Genomic DNA, 19,714 nt, shown 5'->3' on the forward strand with positions numbered 1-19,714 from the left:
ATTTTGCGGTGGCCAATTCTGAAGTCATAAAGGACAGACAGTGGAATGATGATGAACGAGAACGAGACTACGGAGTATCAACCTTCCACACACCGTCTTTTCCGTTCCGATCAACGACAAAGAAAGACTAAAACCCCAGCATTATGAAACCTTGTTCCTCCTGGTTGAGATGGACTTGGACTTGGAAGTCGGTGGAAGTAAAGTGAGGCAATCATGGAGGGCCGCCTTGACCAATGATTAGCCCAGTTCGTCCGCTTCGAGAACGCCTAACCCCAGCGAATGACAGCCAGCAGAGGCGATGATTGGTTCTTTTGTTGCCACGTTTGCTGTTTGAGAGTTGCTGGTGGAGACGCCCAGATCCGAGGAGTGGATCACATTGGCCCTAGAGCCCACCTGAGTCTGGGTCCACCTCGATGCGGAAGTTGTCAAAGCAAGGCGTCCATTCCGTGTCTGAGTCTCTGCACGGGCCAAATGACACACTGGAAGTTTGAATGAGTTTGAGTCAATATGGAGTATGGAGTACGGATAATAGGATGGATCTTGAGATCAATTGATGGCAGGCACTGGCAGTAACCTTACCTACTACTACTACTACCTTACTGTATGCACCACCCAGTATCCAAGGTACTCCGTTGTCTAGGTACTCCTGTATGATATGATTCTGTCCTACCACCGGACATTTTCTCATTGGCCAAACAACCGATCTATCTGCTGCAGTGCTGCTAATCCCATTCTGCTTGTCGCTGTCGATCCTGATACAACTCCAGTCTCAAATCAAGTTTATGTTACTATCTTTATGACCGGTATCACTAAATCCCCCATAGATTGGCGCTGGATTATCTACCCCTTAGTATCAGCTTTAACGCCAGGGCCAGACAATCTGATACACCAAGTATGTCCTCATCAAGATCAGCTAATTTCCAGCCACCATCCATGAAATACCTATTCTATCTATGGAGCCCAGAGCAATAACGTACCCCAGACGCTCATGCATCACCTCCGTACATGCATACATATCTCATACTCCGTAGTCCGTACAGTGTCTGGCCTCATGCAGGCCTACCTAGGTACATAGCCTAAGTACATACGTATGGTACTGCTTGGTAGATTCTCTCAAGACAACACAGCAAGGGCAACATACCAAACGCCACAGAATATCTCCAGCTTGATTCAAACAACTATCTAGGTAGTCGTCTTCACTCTACGAAATCATCATCCAGAACTACAGCGTCATCATCCCCGTAAAACGCATAGCATCTATCTGGCTATGTATGTGCTCTGAGTATATTATATGTAGTCTCATAAGTACATATGTCTACTCCTTTGCCTCCACATACCACAACTCATACTGAAAACGGCCACTGGACGCAATTGCCTTTTGCTTTTTGTCTTTTGCCTTCTGCCTTTCTGCAATTTGACCCCCTTGATCAACTACTAACTAGTACATTAGGTATGAAGAGGCAATGTGCTTCGATCGTCTGCTCTGCTCTGCTCTCGAATGTCCATGACATGCCTGCCCATGGTTTGCCACCGCCCCCGATATCAGAGTCATCATCATTCCTCCGCTGCCTCACCAAATCAGATGGAGTTTCAATTCTTATCCCGTCTATCCGGGGGGCAGGGACAGCTAGGTTTCCCAATCTATAGCATCTCATGATCTACATGTTTTCCTCGAATTGGTGACCCACGGTAAAGCATTGCAGTGGCAATGGGCGAAGACCATAGTGCTGCCTGATCGGCCATGGCTTCCCGGTCCTCAAATTCCCACGTTGTAACGGCTATCGAACCTAGATTTATCGTCCGATCATACTACTCTGATTCGATGATCGGGATGCTCGATTGAATGTGGATGCCTACTTATGCCAAATTCATGCCAGAAATACCAGGTATATACAATCACGTAATAGTATGTTGCAGTTGTGACTCCCCTCCCCAATAAGCAGCTGCCTATGCCTTGGGCCGCGCAATAAACGGATGCTTTAACGCCTCAGCCGGCGTGCACCGCTTCTCCGGGTTGAGACTCAGACAGCGGTCCAATAGATCCACAAACAGCGCCAGTTCCTTTGCCTCACCATCCGTCATTCCTTTGGCGTTCTTGCCCATCAGTCTGGTTCTGAGGTCGCGCGTGGGTTTCTTGAAATCAAGGACTTTCGTAACCAGACGACCCGTAATCTTATCCTCTTCCGTGCTATGGAAATTGAGCATATCATCAAAGTGCTGGTGCGTCAGCGATCCTTTCCGGAGAAGCTTGGGAGGGTATTTGCCACGACATTCCATGATCGAGCGTAGCATCTGGTTGTTATTTCGACCGGTGAACAAGATCTTGCCTGTGTACAGTTCAAATAGCGTACACCCTATAGACCAAACATCGATTGCATGGTCGTACGGAATCCCAAGGATGATTTCCGGGGCCCGGTAGAATCGACTGACCAGATACGGCGTGATTTCGTTCTCCGTCGCCGGTGACGCCGATCCCAGGTCACACACTTTGAGTACGCTGCGCTGCTCATTCACGAGCAGGTTGTCCGGCTTCAAGTCAGCGTGAAGGATATTGCACTTTCGGAGCAGACTGAGTCCAAGGAAGATTTGCTGTGCATACGCTCGGATGGCGCGTAGATTCAAGCCCACATCCCGTCCGAATTTCTTCAAGACTTCTCGTAGGTTCATGCTGAGATTCTCAAAAACCATGCACAGATGCCCCTTGTGATCGAAATGTCGTTCGAATCGGATGACATGCTTCTTATCCTCCGGGTCGGCCTCGCGAAGCTGCTCCAAGATGCCAATTTCCTTCAATCCCGCTTTCCTCATGGTGTCGTTCTGGCGGATGATCTTGATCGCTACAAGACCGCCGGTTCTGGCGTCTGTTGCGCGCACCACAGATGAAAACATTCCCTTGCCCAAATTCTGCTGTACATGATATCGTCCATTGATCAACTCACCCAGCCGGACATTATAGTACCCTTCTGGATCGTCCCAGTTATCCATCATACTAATGTCGAGCTCTTGCGGCTGAGGCACCGGCACGGCCGAGGCATGTGTAGGTTGCATAGTTTCCTCCTTATCTTCTGCGAACATGTCATCGATGTCCTCTGCGAACATATCATAAGGATCTTTCGCTTTGACTTCGGGTGGTTGAACTTGGACGGCATCAGGCATCAGAACATCCTGCTTGGCGGTCTGCGTCTCATCGTAGCGAGCCGACGAAACGTCTCCATTCGAGTCTCCTCTGTCATGCCTCTGTCTTTCTGCTTTCATGTCAATGGTCGGATCGTAATCCGCCGCAGACGGCTCATCTTTGTCCGCACCGTCCGTAGGTGCATTGTGATTAGCTATATCAGCATCATTTCCAAACTCTGGGAAAGAATCACCAGCGCTATCGTTGGGTGCTTCGGAAGCCGACCGTTGTGGAGAGACTATTCATACACCAGGATTAGTTCAACAATTCTCCAAACCATCCTATGATTCCATGAGAATACAAGGGAAGGACCCACCTGAAGCAGCTTTGCTAGAGGGCATCGCATCCAAGCTCGGAGTCGGCGTAGACGAATCCGTATCAGCACCAATATGAAGTGCTTGCAGACGCAGAGGCGTCGCTTGACCTCTATACTTTGCCTTGATAGCTTCGCGTCGTTTGCGGCGAGCTTCTAACCGAGCTGCCTCATCGAGCGTTTCAGCAGGTTCTTCTGCAGTGTCTTGACTTTCTTGTACTGCGGGCATAGTCGCACTAGAGTCCGAGTCAGCTATTTATGAATGGCCAAAAAAAGACGTCAAGTAATACCTGTCTTCAATGTGTGAAGGAGCATAAGAAGGAACCTGCTGCACCTGATTCTTTCGAATTTCAGCATCTTGTCTAGAATCTTGAGCGACGACCCGAGGGTTCCCTCGTTCGCTCACTAACTGTTCAGTAGATGACCTTCGTCTTCCAGTATCCCAGGGAGCCACGCTTCCCTCTCTATGAGAATCCCATTCGTCGCCCGAGTACTGTTTGGGTTTTCGTATTTCTCGGTAGGGTGATCGGCTTCGCGTCCGGGGTCGCTTATCCCCACGTCGATCATAGTCGTCCGTGTACCGGAGACCACCACCGTAATAATCGTCTCGGTCATAGTCGTGGTAAGGTCTAGAGCGTATGTGGGAAGCAGGGCCTCGATTATAGTGTCTGTCATCGGTATGCCTGGGACCTCCGCGTCGAGGTGGTTCGTGCCGATAACGCCTCTCGTCATAGTCATCCTCGCGTCGACGTTTCTGCCCTCGGTAGTCTCGATAGGGCGAGCGAGAGCGGGATCGCGAACGCGAACGCGACCAAGTCCTCGTCCTGGACCTCCGTTGGCGTGGCGATCTGCTTACAGATACTGGAGACCTGGGGGCGGACGATGTACTGACTCTGGTTTGACGGTCAACGCTGGTGCCATTAAGAGGAAGTTGCGACGTAGTTGCCTTCGTCTCTGAACCTGATTCGATGATCTCACCCTCAGAAGGGGTCGATGGAGACCTCGACCTACGTGACGCCATTGCCAAAACGGAGCGCTCACGGGATTTGCAAGAAAAAGGGCCTGAGAATTTGATCGTGGCTTTCACGCGCAGCTTCAGAGAGAAGAGAGAAACAGAACTCCGGTTAGCAAGGTTGCTCCAGACAATCAGTTAATGGAGAGAGTGTATTGAGAAAGTCCAACCGGCTAGTGATGCCACGGCCTTTGCCAACTTGACTACCGTTTCGCACGAAGCATGTGCCTTTAAAAAATCTCGCTTCAAAGAGCACTCGGAATTCTAAGATTCAAGCTGAAGAGAATGAGAAGCTTAATAGCCTCTAAGGATGAGAAAAGAACTTTGGAGAGATGAACAAGAGAGAAGAGACAGGACGTGACGGAGAACTGTCAGTTGTTCCCTGACGCCAGGCGGTGACTGACTCTGACTCCGAGAGGTTTTCCCCCTTGGCTTGGCTTGCTCGGGCGCTAGTGCCACCCCGCCTGCCGCTGATAAGCATCTCTCTCTTTTTTTTTTTTTTATCTCTTCACTCCCCCACGTCGCTGCCATCTCTGTCTTTCATCTCGTTCTAGCGAATACTTTCATCTGTTTCTCCCTTAAGACATTCTACACAATGGGTGGTGCAAGCAGAGAAGGTATGCCATCCCCCCTTGTGGATCATGCGATACAGTCAGCTAACTCCTCTGCTTTCCAGGCGGCAAGGCCAAACCCTTGAAGGCTGCGAAGAAGGAGAAGAAGGACCTCGATGAGGATGACTTGGCCTTCAAGGAGCGACAGAGAGCCGGTATGTTGTTCTCTTGTGTTGATTCAAACCGCGCCAGGCGCATTTGCTGACTGTTGATGATGAACAATAGAGGCCAAGGCGAAGAAGGAATTGTTGGAAAAGGCGAAAGGCAAAGGCCCGCTGAACACTGGGCAGCAGGGCATCAAGAAATCGGGAAAGAAATAAATTGTTTCTCAAATGATCTGCGAATCATCGTTATGATATACAACGAGCCATGATGATCTACGACCGCACCAGTGGCGCGCATCCATGTTGGCATTGATTATGCAACTCTTTTTACCCGAGCATATTCGCTTCTTGAAAGATAATTATTTCAAATCAATGCATGTGCATAGCATAATATTGGACGAAGTGCGCATCATTTGCTTTAATCTGCAGAATGTATGCCGAGCCATAGGGCGCAGGCAAAACACAACACCTGATTTTCGAGATCACATATTCTTATCAGCATGGAATGGGTATCACTGGCGCCCTTTTGAATAATTGCAGGATTCAACCTAAATGCTCTGCCAGCAGTGTAACAGTAACGCGAAGAGCGAATCTCCCCCGACTGAGTCGCGCCAATAAAAAGGGTATTCGCAGAACGGAAAGGGGTATGGCTCAACCAACACACGTTCAGAGGCGGTGTACCGGAAATCAAAAGGAACATTAATTAGAAAAGGCGAAACTTGACCAACGCAAGCCGAATCATAGCAGTCGGAAGCAGAAATTCGAAACCGAAATTGATTGAAAAAAGGCTTTCCTTCAGCTGGTCACCCGCTTCACCCATAAACCGGTGTCTCCACCATACAAGTCTTGCTCGTCGCGTTTCTTCCAAGCTCTGAATAGTTTCATGCCGATCTCATGCTCCTCTCTCTTGATATCGGCTAATTCGTTGTTGAGACTGGTGACAGTCTTCTTGACCTCATCCCGGGCAGCCATGTCGTAGGCAATGGAGCTAGGCTGAATGACCTGGGTCAGTTCGTGAATAATTGTGTTAATGTTTGCCCTACGCCGTGCGAGGTTGTCCCTCCTTGCTTCCAGCATCTCAATGCGGTTTTGAGCTTGTTGTTCTGGCGGACATTGGGGAAGGTCCTTGCTATTGTCAGCCTGCGACGGGGTAGGCTTCCTTGTTGGCTTCTTCCCCGGAGCCACGGCACTTGGGATGGGTCTTTTGCGGGACATGATTGAGGGGGCATTCTCTGTAGACTGGGAAGCCGCATCAACGCTCTCGCGACGGCTAGGTGTAGAGCTACCGCTCTCGGTTGTGGCGAAGGTGGTTGCACTGAAGCGACTGACGGGTTCATGAACCTGGTCTCCGGTGGACAGCTTCAACTCAGCGAGGGTGGCTTCCAAAGTAGGCCCTGGGAGTTCGATACGGGGTGGAACATCGCTTGCCGCACTGACGGGTGCAATCGAGTTTTTCGGAATTGACGGTTGCTGACGACTTTTGCTAGGCTGGCGTTTGTCCGGCCCGGGGGTATTATCTGCGCCCCCTGTAATGGTTGTGACCACAGTCGGGACGAAACCGAGGTATGCATGGTCTGGAGATGCACGGTCGCTTTCCTCCGATCGATCGTTGCGATTGTTATTCTTCGATTGATGGACACGTGATGACGATCTCTCCCTTGGCCTCTCCTGGATCGGATTTATCATCGGAGATCGCCCACTTGGACCCTTCCAAGGTTCACGCACTGCTAGCGAAAAGGGATTATCATTTTCTGATGGTGACCGTTGCCGGCTCTCTGTGTACTGTTCTTTTGAATGACCATGGTCCTTGATCCATCTAGAGGCGTTGCGTGATCCTGTGTGTTGTGATTCAGAGGAGACATCTCTGGAAAGGTTCGGTGCGAATTTATCTGAGTGGCTTGTGGTCGGGGCGCCGGAGAAATCATCCCATGGTGTTGTGCGATTCTGACTTGGGAGACCTTGCGTCGACGGTCTGTCGTCTGGTTGCGCAGAGCCCGCCCGCTTACGCGGGACTGGCAAGTGGCTCGTGAACTTCGTGATGATATGTTCTCCGTTGGACGTCTGATTTGACTCAATCTCGAGAGAAGAGACGCGCGAACTGCCTCGACTGTGGTATGCGCGACCAGTAGAGATGGGCGAGTCCGGAGGTGAAATCTCTACACTCAGGTTTTCTGAGGCAGTTTCGGGGCCTCGATAAAACCTGCCTTCGTTTTGATGGTCCCAGGTGACTGAACGCTGGCGACTGTGGTCGAAAGTGTTCCGAGAATAAATGGACGAAGTAACACGATGGCCTGACTCTGGTCGATTTGCAGAAAAAGCCGAGTCTGATGAATACCTGTGATTGTCAGCAGACGATCCACTAACCTGAGAGTCACTTGCACTTTGCACTTACTGTGGTACAAACGGTAGGCCTTTGGGGGGTTTCTCGCCGTGTTGAGCACCGGAACCCGAAGACTGGTACACATTATCAACTGAAGATTTTTTGACCAGCTTGGGGGTCTCAGTTACAGGTTTCCGCGAGCGATGAAATGACACCTTTCCCCACATTTTGACAGAAGTTTGAAGTATTCTGATTGATTGGTCAGTGTTCTCCCCGAAGTAGTTATGATTGTGGTGATCCGCTTAGGTCAATCAGAGAAATATGAGAGAGCAGGGATATTCACTATGACATACCTCTTATCTATAGAGTCCGAGAACAAGGAATGAAGGCAACCAGCTTAGGGAAGGTAATCAGCCTGGTCTGACTGTACGCATGGACATGCCCGCATGTCACCGAATGAAAAAAGAGTCCAATGCAGCGGGAGAAGGCTCGAGCAGCTCCAATCAAGCTGGCTGGAAATGGAGTGAATTCAAGAAAATGCAAAGAAAGAAAGCAAGGAGTGACACAATATGAGAGAGCCTGAAAGAAAGACTGAGGCGTGATCAAGAAAAACCAACGAAAGAAAAGGACAGAAAGAAAGTAAGAAAGACAACGATGTGCTGCTGAGCACAGCCAACAGAACCCCTCCACAGATGATGAAAGCAATAATCAATTAATGAATCAGGAAGATGAAAAGAAGGAGTTGGTGGCAGAGTGAGCATGACAGCACTGAGCACATGCTTCTCTGTCGGCACTAAGTAAGATGAAGGGCCCTGTTTCAGATTTCAATGTAGTTTAGTCTGATCTCTGGCTGTGACAATAGTTAATTTTGAGGTGGTTATTATTAGGATCATCTATGCCCAAGGGAGTAGAGTCCGAGAAGCAAGATAGTTTAGGAGTCACTTGGCTGAACCCCATATCTTGCTTCAAATTTCAGTTCTAGACTTCAAGATAGAAATACATCCGTCTATTGAAGCTAAAAATAAGTGGCTCCTCAATTCAATAATGAATCAAGTCTACAGAAATCAAAGTTAGGAACATTGCTTCCTCAAAAATCAGGCCGCCACAGCCGGTGGTATTATTACGCTTGTAACAGCGGGCCGATACCTTACCTAACTAGGTAATCTCCGCAAATTCCACGGTCGGAACCCGAAGCTGACATCCGTCATGACGGCTTACTCTTAACTTCTGTACTCCGAATCATCATCATCACCATCATCACCATCATCATCCCGTCTCCACGTCGACTACTTGTCCCTGGAGTCATCCCAGAACTCAGATAGTCGCTATCTACACTATATAATGGCCTCAGCAGGTATTACTCTCATCGAAATTTGAATACAACCAAATGCTAACCATTCCCAGGAGACGGTGCGGTTCCCCCGCCCGCGGAAGTGTACGTTCTTCCCTCAGCACCTCTCAAAAAGCCCTGAACATGTCTGACATCTCCATCGGTCAAGAATGTCAATCGCGACCCCCATCAACCTCATCCTCCTGTCTCTCTTCGGAATCCTGGTCTACATGCAACTTCGCCCCAAGGCACCCGTCACCCTCCCGCAAGCCCCCCCACCCGTCGTCTTCCGCACTTTCACGCCAACAACCCTCCTCCCGTTCAATGGCGAAGGCAATAAACCCGTCTACCTGGCCGTCCGTGGGCGGGTCTTCGACGTGACCCCCGGCAAGAACTTCTATGGTCCTGTATGCTTGCGCCTTAGACCTTGATAACTCAAGACCGGTCAACTGACAACCGTTGTCTACTCCAGGGCGGACCATACGAGAATTTTGCCGGCCGCGACGCATCGCGTGGTTTGGCGCACCAGAGCTTCGATGTCGAGATGCTCACTCAGGATCTCAAGGGTCCTCTGGACGACCTCAAAGATCTCAATGAGGAGCAATTGGAGAACCTCCAGTCCTGGGAGGAGCGGTTCCTGGAGAAGTATCTCGTTGTGGGCAAGTTGGTTGCAGAGGGTGATCCAGAGGCGCCAAAGTCGTGAACGATATCTATCACTATTGTGGCAACTTGAAGAGTAACGTGTCCGGCTGCGCAGTTGCCCTCTGTCTGAGGTGTTGTCGCGTCCGGCTGTCGACAGGACGATACGAAGCGGAGGACAGGTGAAGTAAGTGTTTGGATCTCATGTCTAGTAAGGGATCTTCTTGGTATGATTTATGAAGTATGCTTGTTTTCAATCACTTTTCTCCCTTCAGCTGGCGGATGGCACTATCAAAAGCAAAGGATTATGGGCTCAGAGGCACTTGAGCTATAGCTCAACAGAACATCGGTCTACATAGTCTTTCGATAACTTTTCCTTGTCATTGGACTAAACATTGCATGGTTATTGTGACACTATAAAAGATTGCCCCAAAGATTATTTCAGAATCATCGTGACCTTCATAAAAACAAGACAAACTTAAGAAAACCTCCTATTCCAACATGTCCTGCAAACCTCATAAATGAAAGAAAAATATGCATACATCATTCATTCAGAAATCTAGAGTTCCGAGCGGACCTTCTCGGCTCCCTCCTTCACCTTCTCAGCGGCCTCCTGGCCTTGAGCTCGGCCACTCGAGGCTCCAATCTTCAGCTGGTCCATGACCCACTGGGACCATTCCTGGAGCTTGGAGTAGAGAATTCCCTGTGGGCTAGTGGTTCCGTATCTGAAGTATTGGGCATTCCGTCTGGCTGCGGCGCGGAGCTCGTTGACGCTAGAACCCTGGTAGACGGGGACGCCATAGGAATCAAGGTATGCCTTGAGCTCGGAGTGAGACCAGGTGTCAAATGTCGTGTCCTTGGCTGCGTCAGTGGCTTGAGCCATGTAAGAGGTGGCAGATGCCAAGCTCGCTCCTCCAGACTTGGAGGCTTTGGCGTATGCCTCCTGGGCCTGTTTCATAAGCTCGTCGCGGGTGATGTCTGCGCGGTGAGCAGCCTTGGCGTTCATGGAAGACAAGTATTTCCTATGAGCGAAGTCAGAAAAAGGTGATTTGACTTCGGGAAAGGGGGTTTCTTACTTCAACTGGTCGGTGTTCCAGGTGTCAAAGGTCCAGGCAGTCCATCCGGTCGCGGCCTTGTGCTTGTTCAGTCTCACCTTGGCAAGAAGCTCATCGCGCTTGCTCGACTGAGGAACAGGAACTCCTCGTGCGTCCAAGTAGGCCTTGAGACGAGAGTCTGACCATGTCTCAACAGCCGCATCGAATGCATCCTGGGCCGTCAAATGGGCTTGATCGGTTGCGCGGGCGTATTGGTTGCCAGCCTTGGACGTAGCAGCGCCGATCATGCTCGTCACGGACTCGGAAGCGGTCTTGGAAGCAACGGAGGCCTGACTCACAAGAGAGGCACGGTGCTTTCTGGCCAAAGCAATAAGCTCATTGCGCTTGGAGCCCTGGGGCACCTTGACGTTGTGCTCATCGAGGAACTTCTTCAAATCGGAGTCAGACCAAGCGTTGAACAAAGCCTCACTCAGGCTCGACTGCGCAGCTTCGGCTGATTTGGTGGCGGAGGCCGCAATGCTTCGCGACTGCAGACTGGCTAGTCTGGCATTGCGACGAACAGACGCGATTAGCTTGTCCCTAGTTGTTGGCTGAGGCACAGGCCAACCACGCTCATCCAGCCACTCCTTCAGATCGGACTCGGACCAGTGCTCGTAAAGCCAATTACCGGGGTAGTGCGCAGTCTCGCCAACTTTTCTCGCGATGGACTCGTAGTTTTCACGAGCAGCCTTGAGAAGCACGTCACGCTTGCGAGGCTGAGGAACAGGAACGCCATGGCGATCGAGGAATGCCTTGAGATGGGAGTCAGACCAACTATGGGCGTGTTAGTAGAGGTTGTTGCAATACTACGTCAAATCAAGACTGCAGCTACTCACGTGTCAAAAATCCATTCTTTGGCATGATGCCACTGGTCAGCGCTATGTTCGGCTGCATGTCCCAGAGGCTTTTGAACTTTCGAGTCCCAATTGGCCTTGACCAAGTTTTCGAGATCTCTTCGGTCGGCAGGGGTGGGGTAAGGGATGTCTGGATCATCGTCAGCCGCGTGTATGCTTGAGGCATCGATGAGAAAGATGCGAACCATGATCGGAGAGCCATCGTTCCAATTCAGTTTCGTGCCATTTGTTATAAGCTAGATTGACATGATTAGCACGAGAGTCCGAGAGAAGGTCAACTGAGATTAAGTGGAAATGGATTGCCTCAAAACACACCTGCTTTGCTGAGCCAGTTGAACGCTCCGACCGCCTGTGTGGTCGCGAGGAAGAACACTAGGCTGGAGCCTAGATTAAGTCTCATCCTGGTGGTACTTCCTCCTATTCACTCCTATATGATCGCAAATCTCGATCCGTATAGATCCTGTGTGGCGATGTTAATAGATTAAGCTCGATGGCGTTGAAGCTCTAGTTGAGGTATGAATCAAGGGGTGTCGCTTACAGGGAAAGACTGGGTGTTTCTCTTGAGGGAAAGAAACGATCAAAATGTCATGTATCTTTCAGGGATATCAAATACTTAAATCATATGAGAATTGAGGTTGGAAGAGTAACTGAGAGCGAGCAGATGTTGGCAATATGATGATGCATTTGAAGTAGATGATAGACGAGTGACGTAGTGCTGCTGGGTGGTGGCCGGTTTCCATGCTTCTGTGGTGCTCAGTACTGGCGTCATCGACAGAGCTTCCTTTGAGCTGATCGCCTGTGGATTACAAGCCTCATTGAGAATCAGATTGTTATTCTTCCACGGCTCTTTGCTTTTTAGGACCCGCTTGGCTTGATAACAACCGGTAAATAACTATACAAAATACAAATTATTTCTAAGATAGAGAGCGGCAGACGTAGATATGCACTAAAAGTCTCAAGTTCTCAACCGCCTAACGGTAATACTACTGATCACAATTAAGCTAGGTACCTTAGGCCGCCAGCTACTGATTTAAGTTAGCGTAGTGGATTGCCTCTCTGTGAAAAGCGGAGACCTCTTGCGATCACCATCTATGTTGATCCGCTGTAAGGAGTCCCCCTTCGTCTGCACCAACAGATATCACAACTATCATGAACTTTTGCTATTGGGATGAGCAAGAAGCACTGAAAATGATTATCTAGCTAGCTGCCTTATCCCAAAGGAAGTCGTCAACTCATTTAGATTTCTGGTCAGCAATGTGCTCTCGATACACTTGATCAGCAAGCTTGCAACTCTCCAAAGATAACATCTAAGGAGTCAAGCCTTACGTTACTCCACATTCGTCTGAACTGCTATATATTCTTCATCCGAACACTTTGAGCCTGCTGCGCTCGCTCAAGAAACATGGACACCACCGATCTCGAATGCAACCATCTCATCTCACCAGACTATAAGAACTTCATCCTGTCTATGTACGATCCCGAAAATGCTGCACTGGCTCCTGTGAGCTTCAAACTAATAAACCCAGTCTGATTATCTTCGGAATTCTCCTGTCGTACCTCCCTCAGCATATTCGCATAATCAACCTCAAAAGCTCCTTCGGGATCTCCCCATACTTCGTCCTTCTGGGAACCACTTCAGGAACCTCGGCGCTCGCAAATGTCGTGACACAACAACAGAGTTTACATGATGTGACATGCTGCAAGAATGTCAACGGACTAGCTTGTTTCGGGGGACTACTCGGCATCTTCCAAGTCGGGACACAGTGGCTCTGCTTTGTTACCATGTAAGCCCACCTACTCTGTGTCCGATGGATAGTGTTCGCGTGGCTCATGCAAGATGGTTTACAGCCTGCTTCTATTCGTCACTTACTTCCCCCGAGCCACCTCTCCAATCTCGCCTACAGAATCAGAATCTTCAGTGAGAGATGGCCCAACATATAGAACAGCCTTGGTCGTCAGCGGCATTTGTATACTCCACGCCCTAGTGATGTTCATCATCACTGTCGCACTCGCAGTCAACCGGCCATCTCAGCTCCAGGCATGGTCCAACTTCTCAGGGGTAATCGCTGCCATCCTCGCTTCGATTCAGTACTTCCCCCAGATCTACACTACTTTGAAGTTGCGGTGTGTGGGTAGTCTGAGCATCCCCATGATGTGCATCCAAACTCCGGGAAGTCTTGTGTGGGCGGGCAGTTTAGCTGCACGACTGGGACCAAAGGGGTGGAGCACATGGGGCGTGTTGATTGTGACGGCATGCTTACAAGGCACACTCTTGGTACTGGCCATCTTTTTTGAATATTTTGGCCCCAACAAGCAGCGCAACCATCGCCATGGCAAAGATCTACCTCCGAACGATACTGGAGAAGGGACAGAGGAAGGAGACCATGAGCAGCCGTCTGAGGAAACACCACTTCTCCAAGGTCAATGATCTATATCCCGCAGAGTCGGCCTAGCTTCCGCCTCAGGAACGGGCAACTGTCGACTCGTTTTGCTTTGGATTTTACCTAGACTGTATCCAGTTCAAATACTGGTCCTCCTCTCCAAGGCTGCTGAGCAGCTCGGACTGCATTTTGTTGGACGAAGGAGAGATTGTATCAGCGAATCAATTTCATGTCTTCTGACATGAAGAGTAGAAGTTTCATCCACTATATTCATTTGACGAATCAAAAATAGAATAAATGCGATTTCGGGTGCAGGAAACATTTGGACAGCCGTTGTGCGGCATCCATTCGAAGGCATGCCTTAGCTTCTCGCGTATTCAATATCGTAATGTGACCGTTTCCCTCCGACCACCAAGTACGTAGTACTTGTCCAGCGCCCCTACGGCCAACCCGCGATCCTTCCCCTACCAATTTCTTTACGCAGGGTAGATGAGTCGGAACATGTCGTTGAAAACGTAGTAGCTCTCACCCTCAGGAAGAAGCTGGAAGGTCTGAGAGTAGCTCATGGGCTTCTGCTCCTCATCGACCTGTTTGACATCAGTGACCACGACCCTACAACAACGAACCAACCGGATAAGGCCTAACGTACCAGCAGACCACCGGTGACCATGACCATGATACCGCCCTGCGTGTTCGAAGGTTGAGCATCGAAGGTCGCGATCTGGTGCTGCACCTTCTGGAAGGGAAGAGACTGTCGCAAGATTAACCCTCTTCTCCATCACCGAAACACACGAGAGGGGAGAACAAACTGTCAGCTTCTCGAGAATGCCGTTGACGCCCTGGACCGAGGAGGTTTCGAAGGTAAGCATCGAGTGGTCACGCTATAGTTTGTCCGTCGTGGTCAGTTTCCGCAGGATAGTCATTTTCGCAGATGGCGACTGTGATGCGGTGATCATACGTAGAGACCTGCTAAGGCCTGACGGTTGGTGTCGAAGGTCTGGTAGTAGAATTGCACGAACTGCTCTGTTGATTTGAGGAGGGGAGGGGTCAGAATCTCCTGGTTGTGTTTGTGCATCGGGAGGCAACAAGGGAATACGTACGAGCAATGTTCTGGAAGTCTAAACATTTGTGATAAGTTAGTCCACATTCTCTCCTAATGTATGCCTTGTAAAGGATTGTGGTCGTGCTTGCGACTGGTCTCAACCGCTGTGGAGGGGTTCAAGGAGGAGGGGCAGCAAAACATCAAGCAAAAAATATAGCCATCAACAAAGACATGACACAATCAGGAAATGTTGCGCGACAAGACTTACCGGCCATTTTGATCAATATACTCTATTCCGAGTGGACAAAACAAAAAAGAGGAACAAGAATGAGATCTTTTGTTAGCCGGAGAAGAGATGCTGGACGGATCGCAAGTTGATATTTGAGCCCGGGAGGGGAGAGGGTGTGGGCCCTGAACTGTGAGGCTTGGAGTGTCTTTTTATTGCCCACCCATGTTCCTGCCTGAACCTCACATAGTACCTACTATTATTACGGCCTTCTCTACGCCGCTAAATGCTGCCTACGAATAGAAATTGCCCAACAATGACACACAATATTTGGCAGGTCTACGAAGATAGTATGAAGTTGACACATCAATGATCGTCAATGCTACATAACCGTACATCACTCCGAGTCGGAATCCGCAAACATGTCCTCTGCCTTCGGTCGCGGTTTTCGAGCATGAGGCCGCGATTCGAGCTGAGATGGCGCTTCAGATTTGTCGGGCACCTCTTCTTTCGGTTCGGTCTCCATGATCGAATCCTCCTCCAGTGGCTCTCCATCTGGTGCTTCTTCTAGGTCGCTGTCTTCCATAGGCTCTCCGTCTATATCACTCATCGGCTCTACATCCAGGTCACCTCCCGTTGCGGACACGGCATGACCTTGGTTGATATCCATCCTATTCTGATCTGGTTGAGCAGGAGGACGCGAAGGGTCGAATTTCCCGGCTGTTTCGTCCTCCTCCAGAGTCTTCCAGCGACTCTTGCCCTTGGAAAACGCCCCAGCAGCCCGATCCGCCTCTACCTTCGCCTTTTCTTCCCGAAGTTCCTCTTCTGTAAGCGGCGGTTTTTCAAATACACGAGAGAAGTGTTCCTGACTCGACTGCGGAAACACGCACCACCCTTCCCAGAGGTGCAGCAGTGAGCCTACGCTTCGCTTCCATTTCTCAGCTCGTAACCGTCCCCAGTTCAGGTCTTTTTCGAGCCTACCAAGGTGCTCAAAGACTTGATGGGACTTTAATGCCGATTCAAAGAGCTGTCGATAGCGCCAAGCATGGCGCACACCGCTCGTGGCAGAGGACGAAAGAATGTCGGAGACAAGGTAAAGCCCGACCAGCTTGGCGGAAGATGTATCCATATTGCTTTTGGACGATGATCGGGCTTCCTCACCTGAAGCGTCATTGGATTCATTCTTTGTGGCTTCCTGCCGAGCGAGACCCTTTTCAATCTCGCGGTCAGGATTGGCCCCAGTGTATGCAAAGGGGTTGATGATGTTCGACACAATCATTTCCACCACTTCGTCAGCGCCTGCGCCAGCATGTCCAATGGCAAAGGCTGTGACACGCGCAACATCACCTTTCCGTAGCTTCGCATGAGTGGTCGGGAGCCGAGCAAGCAGGTGTGTGAGTTTGGCTTTCTGTAGCGGGTTCATGTAACCGAGTCCTTCGTTACCAGTACCCACTCCGTCGGCTGGCGGAGCGCCCCCTAGGTGTCGTCTCTCATCCTCCCCGTCTGACATTTCTTCGTCGGACGAATTGTAATCCTCATCGGAAACAAACTCATCCATGCGTGTGGTATATTCGAACTTGATGCCCGTCTCCGTCGATACCCAACTTGGGCCTCCGTCAAATAGTAACGATGCATTCTGACTCCTACCGCGGTGAGTCCCTTTAGGGTGGCTGTTAGTGAGGATATCCCACAGTTTCCAGCGATAGTACACTCCTCCGGCACTTCTTGAATCCCACAGCCACGCCCACTTCTCATCTCTTTGAACCTCCGGTCGACTCATAAGCAGAGCCTCAAACTCTGGGCCGTAATTCAATAGATTCTCCAAGGTCTTGTGTATAAGCCTCAGCTGCTTCAGATCCGAAGGCGTTTTCACCTCCACCTGCGTGACGGGTCCACTGCGACCATATGCTGCTCCATACGAGGTCGGGGGCGCGAAGCCACCACGGTGAGAGCCAGGTGGTGGCGCACGGTTCAAGCGGCCTCCATACTCCGGGGTAATGGTCTTCGCACCGAATGGAAGAGAGCTTGTTGACGACAGACCCACGGTGACTGGCATCGAGGAACTGATCGCGGCAGAGGAGAGATGCCTCGAAATTGAAAGATAGTATCCCCATCCTAGGTATCTGTTCTGTAGTGCACTGACAGTAGAGTCTATATCCGAGGCAGCCGATTCATTCGCAAGAGTGACGATGGCGGAAATCGACTTGCGATCGGTCGGGGACTGGTTGGAGGGGCGGAGGATTTTCACATTGTCGACAAGTAATACCGACGGAATGAGCGATTTGATTGCAGAAGGAGAAGTCCCTGGTGGTAATGAAGCCAGATAAAGCGTAGGTTTTGCCGCTGCTCTCTCGGCCTCTTTCGCATCCGCTGCCCTGTCCTCCTCCTCGTCCGAAGTGCGAAAAGCCGACGCAGCGGGGGACGATACTGAACCTGCATTTTCAAACCCCAGGATGCCCTGCGCTGACTCTCTATTCCTCTGGAACGGTTGGAATCCTTCATGAGTACGTTTGCGAGACAGCGAAGACGGGTGAGGTCCTAAAGTCCCCGGGCCGCTGCTTCTAGGGCCCGAACTGGTAAAATGGCGTTTCGCAGGTCCACCTCCAAACGCGGCGCTTCTTCCTCCAAAGTTGTTCAGTCTACTTCCGGTTGTGGTTCGATCGGACGGCTGAGAATCATCCTCAAACGACTTGACAAAATCCTCATAAACAGCAGCAGTCTCTGCTTGCTCTCGGGCACGCTTGGCTTCGGCTTCGGCCTTTTGACGTTCGAAGAGAGATTTCTTAGGGAGGGCGGAGAGTTTGGCCGAAATATCTGGAAAAGCCTTGGACTTTGCGTCATCAGGCATCGTGAAAGAGCTGCCGATGCAGCAAATCACTTGTCGTGAGCTTCACGATTAGCGGATGTAGTGTATCATACGGAGTAGTGGCTCGCAAGTTGCAATCGAGGAGAGGCTATCGGAGCGGAGGCGGAGATCGTTGCAGCCTGAGGCAGAAACAACCAAGGCAGCTTGAATCCGACAGTGCGATACGATCTTAAACAACAATTACTCTCATGAATAGCATCAGTCATGGCTACAGCTGAAATACAGTCTCTGCTGCGGTTTTTGTCTCAAGATGCCAAGGTACCATTGGCGTCTGCCATGGGCAAAGTCATGGATCTCCAGAAAGCCAACCTAATATCGTATGAGAACCATTTTGACTCTCTCCATCAGATGCAGCTATCTAACATCTGAGCAGCGTGGAGCAACTTTCAAAAGCAGACATGAAGTCTCTTCAGGAGATTTTCAAAGATGACAAAGTTGCTAAACAGGTGCTGAACGCTGCGAAGAGGGCCTCCAAAAAGCGTCAAGCGCCAACTGGCAATTTGGACTCGCCGCAGAAAAAGGCCAGGGGAGCAGCTCGCATTGATACCACACCATACGAGACTGAATCTGCACTTTCTTTGCCTATCTCGTCGGCGCCGGAAGATGAGCTGTCGCGGATCGTTCTGCTTACTAACAGGGCACCTCTCGTGCTTGCGTTTGCAGTCTGTGCCTTGAAATACACGATGCCAGAGCAGCCAATCTCCAGCAGACTCAGCCTTGCTCAAGCTGTGGTCAGTGCCAACAGCCGCTCGAAGGCTATCAGCCTAGGAATCGAAAACGGCAAAACCGCTGAGCAAGAGGGTTTGGGTGAAGGCCATCCTGTAATCAAAGTCCTAGGGCGAGAGATCAAGGTGTTAAAACGGTGGGATTATAATCCCAGAGAAGGCGGACCAACTGAAGAATCAAGCTTAGAGCAAGATGGTGGGACCGCTGCCGCCGCTTCTGCCGAGATCTTGGGCAGAGGAGATTCAGAGAGCTCAAACACTTCGCCCCCTCTTTGGGGCGTGGACCTTGAAGCCTTACGAAGTGCTCAGGGCAGCCCTGCTACCAGAGTCAATAAAAGTCTTCCAATCTTCACGCCGAATTCTGCAAGATCATATCTCTGCAAATCCTTTACTAACGCAGCTACTGAGACTGACAATGTCTCTAGCAAGACGAAACGCAAGTCGGTCAAGCAATTGGAAGCCGAGAAAGAGACTTGCTTGGGCCAATTACTGCAAGCTATCGACCTGGTCTGCCAGTCCTGGGCCAGCACTCTCAGCAAAGAGGAGCTGGATAGACGTGCTTGGGCCTGGTACCTTCGCGTGAGACCGGATGTTCAGAGTGGGCCAGGAGGTTGGGGCGAAAAAGGGCAAGTGAAATTGTCGGATATCCTGGCGCTCCGAAGAAATCCTTGAACAACGTGCCAGCGGTCACCAATCTGATGAAGATATGTCTTCCAGTCAAGCAAATGCTCGAATGCGGACAGCCGTTGCCGCCAGAAGCCAAGCGTGCCGCAGAGGCCAGAGCAACTTCGTCCTATCAGGAGAACCGCCCATCTTTGCTCGTCCCAAAGCCTCTGCAAAGCAAATCTTCAGGTGACGTCCGGACAGCCCGAGGACTCTCACACCGGCGTTTATATCTCCTAATCCCTAATGAGGCTAGCGATTCATTACTCAGTCGCGTTGAATCCTCCATTCCTGCAATCCATCGTGAGCAGATCCGAGCAAGGGCTTGGACTTCTATCCCAGGCCCTATTCCCTGTTTT

General features: G+C 50.4%; 9 protein-coding genes across 9 annotated transcripts; 4 read left to right on the plus strand and 5 right to left on the minus strand.

Moving 5' to 3' along the window:
* Window positions 1–1,947: 1,947 nt before the first annotated feature.
* Window positions 1,948–4,509, minus strand: CDV56_105377 (putative serine/threonine protein kinase (Prp4); the record flags this gene model as incomplete). The annotated part of the gene is made up of 5 exons (XM_026758996.1): window positions 1,948–3,413; window positions 3,492–3,724; window positions 3,779–3,845; window positions 3,899–4,256; window positions 4,345–4,509. The coding sequence occupies 5 exons, from the start codon at window positions 4,507–4,509 to the stop codon at window positions 1,948–1,950; spliced, it is 2,289 nt and encodes a 762-aa protein (XP_026618652.1).
* A 586-nt stretch (window positions 4,510–5,095) lies between these two features.
* Window positions 5,096–5,431, plus strand: TMA7 (translation machinery-associated protein 7; the record flags this gene model as incomplete). Its single annotated transcript, XM_026759237.1, has 3 exons — window positions 5,096–5,117; window positions 5,177–5,266; window positions 5,337–5,431. 3 exons carry the CDS (start codon window positions 5,096–5,098, stop codon window positions 5,429–5,431), a joined length of 207 nt encoding a protein of 68 aa, XP_026618653.1.
* Window positions 5,432–6,010: 579 nt separating this feature from the next.
* On the minus strand, window positions 6,011–7,762 carry CDV56_105691 (uncharacterized protein; the record flags this gene model as incomplete). Its single annotated transcript, XM_026759310.1, has 2 exons — window positions 6,011–7,550; window positions 7,608–7,762. 2 exons carry the CDS (start codon window positions 7,760–7,762, stop codon window positions 6,011–6,013), a joined length of 1,695 nt encoding a protein of 564 aa, XP_026618654.1.
* Window positions 7,763–8,876: 1,114 nt separating this feature from the next.
* On the plus strand, window positions 8,877–9,568 carry CDV56_105898 (cytochrome b5-like heme/steroid binding domain-containing protein; the record flags this gene model as incomplete). Its single annotated transcript, XM_026759517.1, has 4 exons — window positions 8,877–8,889; window positions 8,940–8,970; window positions 9,035–9,272; window positions 9,338–9,568. 4 exons carry the CDS (start codon window positions 8,877–8,879, stop codon window positions 9,566–9,568), a joined length of 513 nt encoding a protein of 170 aa, XP_026618655.1.
* A 495-nt stretch (window positions 9,569–10,063) lies between these two features.
* ish1 (double-strand break repair enhancer MSC1) lies at window positions 10,064–11,852 on the minus strand (the record flags this gene model as incomplete). The annotated part of the gene is made up of 5 exons (XM_026759593.1): window positions 10,064–10,526; window positions 10,581–11,372; window positions 11,435–11,582; window positions 11,638–11,688; window positions 11,768–11,852. 5 exons carry the CDS (start codon window positions 11,850–11,852, stop codon window positions 10,064–10,066), a joined length of 1,539 nt encoding a protein of 512 aa, XP_026618656.1.
* Window positions 11,853–12,854: 1,002 nt separating this feature from the next.
* On the plus strand, window positions 12,855–13,880 carry CDV56_106159 (PQ-loop repeat-containing protein; the record flags this gene model as incomplete). Its single annotated transcript, XM_026759778.1, has 3 exons — window positions 12,855–12,922; window positions 12,979–13,236; window positions 13,301–13,880. The coding sequence occupies 3 exons, from the start codon at window positions 12,855–12,857 to the stop codon at window positions 13,878–13,880; spliced, it is 906 nt and encodes a 301-aa protein (XP_026618657.1).
* A 429-nt stretch (window positions 13,881–14,309) lies between these two features.
* On the minus strand, window positions 14,310–14,908 carry NTF2 (nuclear transport factor 2 family protein; the record flags this gene model as incomplete). Its single annotated transcript, XM_026759868.1, has 4 exons — window positions 14,310–14,420; window positions 14,483–14,584; window positions 14,643–14,714; window positions 14,792–14,908. The coding sequence occupies 4 exons, from the start codon at window positions 14,906–14,908 to the stop codon at window positions 14,310–14,312; spliced, it is 402 nt and encodes a 133-aa protein (XP_026618658.1).
* Window positions 14,909–15,498: 590 nt separating this feature from the next.
* CDV56_106336 (SWAP/Surp domain-containing protein) lies at window positions 15,499–17,949 on the minus strand (the record flags this gene model as incomplete). Its single annotated transcript, XM_026759955.1, has 1 exon — window positions 15,499–17,949. The coding sequence occupies one exon, from the start codon at window positions 17,947–17,949 to the stop codon at window positions 15,499–15,501; it is 2,451 nt and encodes an 816-aa protein (XP_026618659.1).
* A 222-nt stretch (window positions 17,950–18,171) lies between these two features.
* CDV56_106504 (uncharacterized protein) lies at window positions 18,172–19,364 on the plus strand (the record flags this gene model as incomplete). The annotated part of the gene is made up of 2 exons (XM_026760123.1): window positions 18,172–18,284; window positions 18,341–19,364. The coding sequence occupies 2 exons, from the start codon at window positions 18,172–18,174 to the stop codon at window positions 19,362–19,364; spliced, it is 1,137 nt and encodes a 378-aa protein (XP_026618660.1).
* Between the last annotated feature and the right edge of the window lie 350 nt (window positions 19,365–19,714).

This window comes from Aspergillus thermomutatus (genome assembly GCF_002237265.1).
Source record: "Aspergillus thermomutatus strain HMR AF 39 chromosome Unknown NODE_5, whole genome shotgun sequence".
In the NCBI taxonomy this organism is placed as follows: Eukaryota; Fungi; Ascomycota; class Eurotiomycetes; order Eurotiales; family Aspergillaceae; genus Aspergillus; species Aspergillus thermomutatus.